Source organism: Dipodomys merriami, unplaced genomic scaffold (genome assembly GCF_024711535.1).
Source record: "Dipodomys merriami isolate MVZ:Mamm:240054 unplaced genomic scaffold, mDipMer1.0.p SCAF_92, whole genome shotgun sequence".
NCBI classification, from domain to species: Eukaryota; Metazoa; Chordata; class Mammalia; order Rodentia; family Heteromyidae; genus Dipodomys; species Dipodomys merriami.
Genome location: NW_027206535.1, coordinates 2,420,877 through 2,431,890, shown reverse-complemented (window position 1 = coordinate 2,431,890; position 11,014 = coordinate 2,420,877). Strand labels below are relative to the sequence as shown.

The window sequence follows — 11,014 nt, the reverse complement described above, 5'->3', positions numbered from 1 at the left end:
GTGGCTTCAATAAAGCAAGACTCTTCAATGAGAAATTGCAATCCATAAAGTCCAAAATAGGTTCAGGACCCCTGCACAACCGTGGGGTCAGGATCCAGTGATAGTCCTGTTAATATTTAATTTCACAGTCCTCAACATCCTGGAAGATACTCTGGGAGGCTACCTACAGCCATCATGCTGCCCTGAAGGCCAAAGCTTCACATAGACTAGTCAGAGGTGGGAAAGAGGAGCCCTCATCCCCCAAATCTCCAACCTCAGATCCTGCCACCTTGCATGAGCCAGTTTGTTCACAGCATTCTAGAGGGCATGATGATTCAGGCTGGGAATTCAGAGCTCAACCTGTTTGTTAAATCCGTACAGATCTTTCCTTAAGTGGAAAGAAGAGCAAAGAGAGACAGACAGACAGACAGACAGAGACAGAGACAGAGATTCTAAAATAAATGCACAAGTACAAACCAAAGAAATAGGCGCACAGTCACCATGCATTGCATTTTGGGTTTTATTCTTGCCAAAGTTTGAGAGTAGCGCTACTCTGGCAGGCTGCCTTGATAAGAAGCAGAGGGTGGAGCGAAAGTACTAGGTTCTGCATCTCTGGGAGGAACAGGGTAGGTGTGGGAGGGTGGGGAGTGTTATGGGACACCGCAGGGCAGTGAGCTTTGGACCCCAGCTTGCTCATCTTTGGTTTTTAACAGCAGCAATCATCTCTGTGGTCACAGCAGGCCGGACCGCTGGATCTCATGGGGATAATTCCCAAGCAGCAGCACCCAGAACCACAGCACCCAGAGCTACAACACCCAGAGCCGCAGCACCCAGAGCTGGAACATCCAGAACTGCAGCACCCAGAATCTTCACAGCCTCCTGTGTTACAGCTTTGGGGCCTCTGGACCCAGCGTCTCAGAGGACTCACCCCGAAGGTCCGAGGAGCCAGGCAGCAGTAACTGGTAGAGCAGGGAGCAGAGCAGGGGTCAGGGACACAGCAGCCCTGGGAACCTGAGCCACCCGCTGCAGAGCCTTGAGTGTAGTAGGTCTGGCCAGGAGCAGAGTACTGGACATAGTATGTCTGGGTCTGGCAGGGAGCTGGGTATTTGACATAGGTCGTCTGGCAGGGAGGGGGGCACTTCACATAAGTCGTTTGGCATGGAGCTTGGCACTTCACATAGGTCTGGCAGGGAGGAGGGCACTTCACGTAGGTTTTGGTCTGGCATGGAGGTGGGCACTTCACGTAGGTCTGGCATGGAACTTGGTATTTCACATAGGTTTGAGCTGGCACTGGAGCTACATATTTCACAACGGTTTGAGGCTGGTAAGAAGCGGGCCCTGCAACATAGGCTCCTTGAGTCTGGGCAGAAGCCTGGGAAATCAGAGAGGCGCCACTGACAACTTGCCCAGAGTTCATTCCCGAGCCTTTCACACAAGATGGAGGGAATTGTGGCTGCTTCTGCTGGTCACACATCTTGATGTGGCTTTGCAACACCTGGAAAGAAAGACTCAATCAGAACTATGAAAGTAGCAAGGTTTTCAGGGAAACCTTCAGTGTTCTCTTTGGACAGACTGGTGGCCTTCTCAAAGAGGCCATTTACGCCCAGTCTACACCTGTCCTGTGCCGGTAGGTCATGCCTGTAATTCTGAGTATTTAAGGGGCTGAGTTCTGAGGATCACAGTTCAAAGACAGTCGAGGTAAAAAAGTCCAAGAGACACTTATCTCCAATTAACCAGTTTTAAAAAGCCAGAAGTGTAAATGTGGCTCAAGTGGTAGAGCACCAGTAGTGAGCAAAAAAAGCCAAGCAAGAGTACGAGGTTCTGAGTTCAAGCCCCAGTACTGGCGCAATAAATAGACAAACAAAGAACTAAAATAAATAAATTTTAAAAGACAATAACCTGCCAGTAAGACCAGATATGAACCAAGGCTCATAGGTCTGTTTACTGTGCCTAAATGACTTTGGACAAGTCTTTGCTTCCCCCTCTAGGGCTCATATTTCCACAGCTGGAAATGGAGGATTTGAAGGAGTAATATCTTCATTTCTAACATTCCATGCCTTCTCTCTTCTTATTCACTTGAGTGTCCATCTGGCAAATCAACTTTACAAAATCACTAATCCTCAGCCAGGTTCCCACTGCCCCCAGTTCTTTCCCAGGTGGCTTGCCCTTTTCCTTCTGCCCAGCCAGGGAGTCCCAGGAAAGGCACATGTATGTCAATAGGCATTGATCTAACTTGCATCTCAAATGAGCTTGGGAAGGGAGTGAAGAATAAGAACAAAGTTGAATATCACCTTGGATCAGTCAGATATAATTTTACTTCATTAGTATGTCAATCCAAGAAAAGACTGAGCAAATGCCTTGACAGAAGAGAAATGGAAACTCAGTCTCCTGAAATCCCTCCCCACATAAAACTATTAGCTCAGCTCCTACCTCTCCCTTTCCTCTCATGCCCCAGGCTCTGTGCTTCCCACCAGGTACGCCATCCTCTTCTGTCATGGATGACTTGCCCATCTAGTCCCGGCTTATCCTTCATCCCACAGCTCTCCATTCCAAGTTCAGCCTGGCTCTGTTCCTTGCTAAGACCTTGTTCCCAAAGACTTACCTCCTTTCTGGACAGAAGCAAGACTGGAAGAAGCCAAAGATCTGAGGATCTGGCATTTGGGGAGACTTTTTATAGGACGACAGTGAAGCAATTCAATGCCATCTAAATGAAGCACCAGAGATCACGAGGCCGAGGGTTGGTGTTGCATTGGCGAGATTCCTCCCCAGTTCATCTGGCTCTTCAGTCAGAGACAGGGCATGTCTCTACTTGACATTGAATTTTCCTAAACATAAGATAAGTGAGTGCTACTGTCTACTTCATGAAATGAGACCATCTTCTTTTCCTAGAAGTTGTGATCAGTAACTATGAAGTCTTTCCTGATTTTAGACCACTTGGCTCTTCAAGGATTTGTCCAGGATTTGATTAGATTCTCAATTTTTTATGTACCATGCCAAAAAAATACACGTGTCTTCCCAGACTAATCTATTATTTTTTATGATGGTTTTGTTTATGCTAGTCTGGGTTGCTAGGCATGAAGAGTTTGGCCCAATTGGTCTCTAGTTCAGTATGAAAGCAAGATCTCCAGAAATACTATTTTTCCATGTACTATTGGGTTATTTTAAGTTCACTTGGGAATTGGCGTGGACTCCTGATGAATCAAGGCTAAAGATTAGTATTTAGCCATTCCTCTCGATCTTCTCTGTGATCACTCCCTTCCTTGCCTTTCTGGACCTTTCTGGCCTCATTTCCAGGACTAGATTCCAAATAACCTTAAGGGCAGAGGAATTCCACACAAATGAGTATCATGTGATAATAATACTAGTAAAACCAAACATGTAGTTGAACACTTTTATGTGCCTAACATTTTATGAGATAACTACATTATTTACAGATGGATACATTTCACACCCCGAAAGATGGAGTCACTCAGCAGTCAAACCAAGTAAGTAGACTCAGTTCAAGTGCTGGCAGTCTGCTTTCATAGCTATGATCTTTATCACTGTGCTACTGTATATATGCTCTCTATATGCTGCCTTTTCTATCTGGGCATTGCATCATCCTCAAATCCTTGCCAATTTACCTTTCCCCAATGGAGTAGATGCAGAAAGAGTGGTGGAAAAAATATGTATTGAGTACTTACTATGTGCCAAATACTATTCTGGACTCCTTTTTCTGTATTTGATCTTTGCAATAGCCATGTAAGGTAAGCTACGTTAGTTCCATTTTTACATAAGAGGGAACAGACACCTAAAAGTTTAATTATTTCACCAGTGTCATCCTTATTAGTAGGCAATAGTGGAACTCAATCTTTTAGCCACAGAGCCCATAGTCTTTCCATGGAGCCATAGTGGATCATCCATTATGGGACGTTGTCCTGGGAATGACCGTAGCACTGGTTCCAAATATTGTTCCCTCATATTAGCCAATCCAGTCTTCATCATGGCCCCTGTAACCTCTCAGATAAAAAGTGCTTTTATATTTGTCCAACATACGTCCTCAGTTCCCTAAGACCCATAGGCCTTAGCTCTCCTATCTCCTAAGCAAAGGAAAATGCCAAGCCCCACTAGACAGCAGACCTTCCCTCACCCCATGCCAGGTCTTACAAGCTTTATCCCTTAAAAAATTTGGAGGAGTCTAGAAAGAGAAGTCCTGACCCAAATTTGAAAAATGTTCTAGCTCTTCTTGTCATCTCTCCTAATGGGTTGTTATGCAGCATTGCATCCCCTGTGAAATCTAACAGCCTCTCATCTTGGTGGTGGTTGTGGTGGAGGAGGAAGAGCAGGGATAATGAGAAGGGACATTGTTCCAGGCTATTCCACTCCTGATATCATAAATGTCTTATCTCAACACCAAGGGGTGACACTTTGTGGAGGAAAGGGGAAAAAAATCTCTTATTAGGGTCAGAGCCATCATAAGACAGCTTGTCAAATTTAGTGTTAAAGACAGAGTGTCAAACAACAACAATAAAGACAAAACAAAATAAATAATATGCCCAAGATGACATAACTAGAAGTAATAGAACCAGGGTTTGAACACAGGTATGGAAATCCACATTGTTTTTTTCTACATTATCTTGTTTCTGCTTAAAATCTATGATGTTTTAGGACCTATATGCTTTTATTTCAGTGCACACAGGCAGTCAGGAAAAACCCTCTATATTGTATGCATGCTGGTAGAGCTCTACTTGATAGCAAGGAAAATGTCCTTGAAAGCCACACATTTTAGAACATGTCCATGAAAACAGGAGAGGGGAGGTCACAAATAGGAAGAATTGAGCTCTTATCCTGTCCTTCCTCTGTTTTCTCCTATGATTCCACAGCTGCTCCTGGACATGATATTCTTTGATTGTTGAAGGCCTGTTCAACAAAGGAAATGTATACTTCTACAACTTTGCTACCTATGAAGTTATTCCTACAAGATTATAGTATTTTAAGAGTTGCTGTGAACTCATTCACTAGATATCATCACTAGACCTTGGACACATTAAATAAACAAATGAACTAATGAATTGGCCAATAGGAATGCTTTACATCGAGAGCCCAAAGCAAGCCCCTCCTCCTGTGGTTGAATGCTGTCCTGTCCTTAGCCAATCTGTTCGTGTCCTACCGTCTGGGAGCTGATTGGCTGGCTTACTTCCTGGTCTTGGGGGTGAGGTCCTCACTAATGGTTTTGACATCTGCAGGCAGTGCCAACATCTCTGGTGAGAGATACTGCGTCCATGTGCCACCCTAACAGGTGGGTGGGTTGTGCCCCACCTATTTTATAGGCTAAGGGAGGTAAGGCATGGAAGAGCCAGATGACTGGTGCCAGTGCCAAGATGAGTCATGGGGTTATTCCCAAAGGACTCCAGAACCTCCCTCCCATTTATCCTTTGGGTCATACTCTCGACATAGACTGACAGACTTATGGATTCATGCAATAACAGTCCAGAAGACTGACAGGATAATAGGTAGAGAGAATCATCTCTGAGCTGGAGGGGATTCCATGGGGTCTTCTCTTGCTCATCATCCAGCCTAGTGGGATGTTCTTCTTAGAAAGATCTACTGATTTTTAAAAGCTCTCTGTGGTTCTCCTGGTAAGCTTGTTGCATGACTTCCTACCTGAATTGTTAGGAACTGTGTATCAGATTCTTACCCAGGTCTCTTATGTATATATCCTGACTATCCAGATGTTAATCATGAGACTCAAGGAGCAGGAGTGTGGAAAAGAGGGCTTTTCTTTCAGTTCAGATGAACTGCATCCCAAAAGGGTGTGAGCTGTTACTTCATCGCAGCAGTACCACACGCACTTCTGCCCTTCCCTATCCCAACACTCTGCTCTGGAAACTACAGAACCAGACTAACAAATAGCTCTCTACTTAAATCATTAAGAAATAATATATTATAGTTTCAATTAGCAGTAAGTAAAATGCTGTATGTTTTGTACAGATCCGATTAATATCCAAACAAGCTATGTAATAGAACTTAATTCTTCATTTCATATGTAATTAGAGTATAAAAAGCAAGATAAATTGGGTGCTGGTGGCTCACGCCTGTAATCCTAGCTACTCAGGAGGCTGAGATATGAGTATCGTGGTTCAAAGCCAGCCCAGGCAGGAAAGTCCACGAGACTCTTACCTTCAATAAAGCACTAGAAAACCAGAAGTGGCATAGTGGCTCAAGTGGTAGAGTGCTCACCTTGAGCTGAAGAGTGCAGGGGCAGCACCAAAGCCTAGAGTACAAGCCCCACGACCAACAAAACAGCAAGATAATTTTTGACAATTAAGAAAAAGTAAGACAAGTTACCTAAAATTTATCCATTTCACTACAGTCGGAATGGGTGATGAGGGTACAGAGGAAAAGTAATGCTTACACATTGTTGACAAGAATGTAAGTCAGTTCAGCTAATACAGAAATAAGCATGGAGGCCTCACACACAAAATAAAACTTAAAAAATCAACTAGGTACCAGTGGCTCATGTCTGTGATCCTAGCTACTCAGGAGGCTGAGATCTGGAGGATCATGATTTGAAGCTAGCCCAGGCAGAAAAGTAAATGAGACTTATATCTAGTTAATCAGCAAGAAGCTGTGATGAAGTATGGTTCGAGTAACAGAGCACCAGCCAAGCTTGCAAACCTGGAGAACCGAATGTAAATCTCCAGTACCGGCAAAACAAAAAAAGCACTAAAACTATAACCAATATATTCCTGGATGTATAAATAAAAGTCATCCTACAGTAGTGATACCTGAACACTCCTCTTTATTGTGGCACTATTCCCAATAGCCAAGTCATTAAATCAGGCTAGGGGCCCTTCAACATATAAATGAATAAAGGAAATATTAACTATATATATGTGTGTGTGTATGTGTGTATGTATCTATACACATGTTTCTATGTATCTATATATGTATAGATGCATACGGATAAAAGAAATGTTACATATATGAGTTTATTATATATAATAAATATTACATATATATCAACATAATATCTAATGATTAAAGGAAATGTTTTATGTATATATATATAAACTCATATATTTATAAATTCATATATCTTCATTCATAGAGAAAAAATTATGTCATTTACCAGAAAATGAGAACTGGAAATCATCATGTTAAGCAAAAAAAGATATCTAGTCTCAGAAAGATACTATTGCATGTCTCATATATGGAGTCTAGATTTTACAAAAACAGACATGGATGTAGAAGACAGATTTCCTGTGGGGATCCACTTGGGGGAGAGAAGGGGTTGAATCTGTTCCGTAAGCTGTTACTCCATGAGGGTGGAGTAGGAAGAATTGTTTATGTTCCAACATTCTGAGATAGTGAGGCTCTCTGGCAAGTCCTAGGACTATGAACACAAAACTTGGGTAGTGTTGTTTTGCCCTTGATGCTTCCAGGTTGTTGAGTAACTCAAAAGTGCTCTTTTTACTTCTTTGGCCATTCTACACTTTGATAACAAATCCCCTGCCTCAGACCTCTGTTTCAAAATGCCAGAGTGATTGGTTTCTACGTTTGGACACATCATCCCAAGGCGTGGATGACATGGGTAGTGTGCTGTGTAGAGTCCATTCCTCCTCAGGAAGAAGGCGAAAGGCACTTGGCAGGAGCAAAGACATAAAGATGTAACTTCAGATGGTAGCAAGTACGGGAACAGTAGGAGCCATCATAACCAATTGGATCTATTTCATCAGCTTTCTAAGGAAACCATTAGGGACCACTTGGATGCCCACCTCAGCTCTTCTGTGCTTTCTATTAGTAAATTCACTCGAGCTTCCTGAACAGCCACAAGGCATAGCAGGCCTGTGTTGCCCAATGCTTCTACCTTTAGAAAGTCCTCAGTAGAGCTCTGTAGCCAGGAAAGAAGAAGAGTGCCTCCTGAATCCCAGTCCCGATTAAGGAGACTACAGTCTTCTTTAAAACAATTTATCTAGATCTCAATAGTATCTTAACTCTAGAGACCACATGTATAATATATAAAATTAATAAGAGAAGAGAAGAGGCTTCAAGGATCAGAAAGTTTTCCCACTTGGTTTCCAGAAGGATATGAAACTGTTTTATTACATCTTAATCCAGAGAGAGAGAGAGAGAGAGAGAGAGAGAGAGAGAGAGAGAGAGAGAGAGAGAGAGAGAGAGAGAGAGAGAACTAAAATGAACACATCTATTATATATAGTTTGTATTCAAGTAAATAGAATTTTTTTCAGAACAGCTTGAGTGACATGACTATCTTATAAAAAACATAGATTCACCTGGCATTTTAATCAATAATATTTGAAAGTTTATAAGTGTTACAGAATTTTAGACTTTCTTTAAGTTTATAGCCACATTAAGCAGAGGAGAATTCCAATGGTATATAATGCCTTTGAACAACTAACTTACAGTGTAACAAAACTAATACCAGGAAAGTAGAACTTGGAAAGTCAGGCAGGGGCGTGGAATGAGGAGTGGGGTCTAGGGGAAATGGGTAGAGGAATGAAGAGAAGCAGAGTGGGAAAATGCAGTTATAATATTCAATTTATATAAGAGAAAGTGGGCCTATGAAAATTGAGGAAATGGGTGGGGTTAAGAGATATGGGGACAATGAGGAAAGGGATGACATTGATTAAGACACATTGTACTCACAAAGGGATATGTGGAACAAATTTTAGCCTCTTTGTAAAAAAACTTAAGATAATTTTTAAAAAGAATTAGTGTTCCTTAACTTTAATTGGTTGATTTTTTTCTCAAACTCAGCAAAACAAACAAACAAACTGGTATCAATCTTCTTATCAAGAAGAAAAATTGGATTTAGAAAAAAGAAGAAAAGTGAAATGAACCATCAGTAAAACAGACAAAGCCAAGGCATAGAGTTGGTAGTGGCTTCTCAGAAGGAAATTTATTTTTGTTGTTTTTATCAATGGATGGGGATCTAGAGGAGTAGGCCAGAGGCCTACCACAATTGTCCTTCTAGTGCTTCTCATGACATAGCTTAGTAGCAGTCCCCAGAGCAGGAGCTACTGCCACCACTACTGCTACTGCCACAGCAGCTGCTGCCACCACCACTGCCACACCAACTGCTACCTCCATTACTGCAACAGCTGCTGTCCCAGGAGCCCGAGCTCTAGTGTCTGTGTGGACGAGATTCTGCAGGCCTGTGGTGGCTCAGGCAGCGGATGCTACCTCCAGAGCTGGAGCTGCATCAGAAACAGATTGGTAGGGGTCAGGGAGACACTTGGGAGGACAGTTAGGTGTCTTTGAGGAGGGTGGCACTGCTGCTGGATCTGCTGACAGGACATCTTGGTGGTAGATCTGAATGACAAAAATAGAAATGTTTAAAGAAACTCAATACCTTAACTATTCTCCCCGCCCCCCCCCCCCCGCCTCCTTTAAGCATCTTCCCTGGGCTATTAGGAAAGTCATCCCAAATCTGTGCATCTACCGAAACCTCACAGACAGGAGTTTGTCTTCTCTACTTTTGTGTGTCTAGTATTCCATGTTTCTTTGTATTTGTTAGATGGTAAATAACTGATTCCAAAACTAATGAATCCGGAAACATTTGAAATACAGGAATGGATAGCATATGCCATTTCATAGGAAATACCAGGTACATTGACATTCTACCTATGAAAATCTAGTTGGAAATACGTTTGGAAATGGGTACAGAAATCATACATATAAAATAAGTTCGGGATCTGCAGAGCCAGAGAAAAGCTTTCTTCAGAGAAATGGGTGGGGCACTAACAGACCCTTCACTGGCAGGGCAGCAGCAATTTCACATCCCCTAACACCTTCCCACATGGTCCCTGCTTTGTCCCAAGCATACCATGACCCTTGACCTGTCTACCTTCACTAAGTTGTCTTCTGCCGCCACACTCTATTACTCCCTCCTTCCAGACCCTCTCCAACCCCAGCGGCCAGGACACAATCAGCTGCTCCATCATGCCTTCTCCACTACGATGCTCTGCCTCATCTCAGACCTAGGCAAAAGGACCCAGATGACCATGACCTACAGTCTGCAACTATGAACCAAAATAAACCTTTCTTCCTTTTAAATTGTTTATTTGGTATTCGCTACCGCAATGAAAACTCTAGTACAATAAGACACAAAAATACTATTCTTTGAAATAATGTGTTTGGAAACTTAGAGAATAGTAAACAGAATTTTAAAATGCAGAAATTGTTCATTAATAAGAAAAATTGGTTCACTCCCCAAAAGTGAAGGATCACAGGGTACAAGAAGAGAAGCACATGTCTGGGCTGGGGCCTCAGGGTGCATTTTGGGATGTCCCCCACAGCTCAACAAGTCAGCCAAATGCAGAGACCAGAACTGAAGCAAGCATCTTGGGAGAGAGGAGGGAGTGCAAAATGATTCTTGTGGTTTGAAACGACTTAAAGATGGGAAAGGAAAAATTGCTTCCCAGTGCTCTCTTGCTGCTGTTTCTGCCTACAAGCAAATCCGAAGGCAGAAACCCTCAAGTGCTCAAACAGTGGGAATACTGTGTCCAAAGTAATGGTCAAGGCCCTTGATGAAGAAACCCTGACTGAATTGCTGAACCATGCAAAAATATTATGGGGCTGACTGTTAGTTAAGAGCAAGATGCTGGGCATACTCAGATTGAACCAGACTCTCGAACTGTCCTAGGAATTGGGACAGGACCAGCAGACCTAATCGACAAAGTTACTGGTTACCTAAAACTTTATTAGATGGGTTTCTGAGTGATGATAATCCTGTTGCAAGTGTTTGAAACCTGTCAAATTACAATAATAAAACTGGATTTCTTCTCCCAATTTAAATATGGTATCCTTAAAAAAGAAAAAAAAAGAAAAATCCCTAATGGAATGTATTTATTAGTGTAATTAAAATTAGAAACAGAAACAGTTTCTGCAAGCTATAAACCCTGAAGTGAGGTACATCCTGATTAAAAAGTGACCAGGATCCAAATGAATGGACCTGCAAAATAACATACAGAAAATGTATGTGAATGTACCTTCTATTCTCTTATAATGGAGCTAGTTACTTTCTCCCTAAAT

At 42.4% G+C, this 11,014-nt stretch overlaps 1 protein-coding gene across 1 annotated transcript; it reads right to left on the bottom strand.

Moving 5' to 3' along the window:
- Positions 1 to 685: 685 nt before the first annotated feature.
- Positions 686 to 1,453, bottom strand: Kplce (KPRP N-terminal and LCE C-terminal like protein). The gene has a single exon (XM_070014059.1). It carries the CDS (start codon positions 1,451 to 1,453, stop codon positions 686 to 688), a length of 768 nt encoding a protein of 255 aa, XP_069870160.1.
- Positions 1,454 to 11,014: the final 9,561 nt, after the last annotated feature.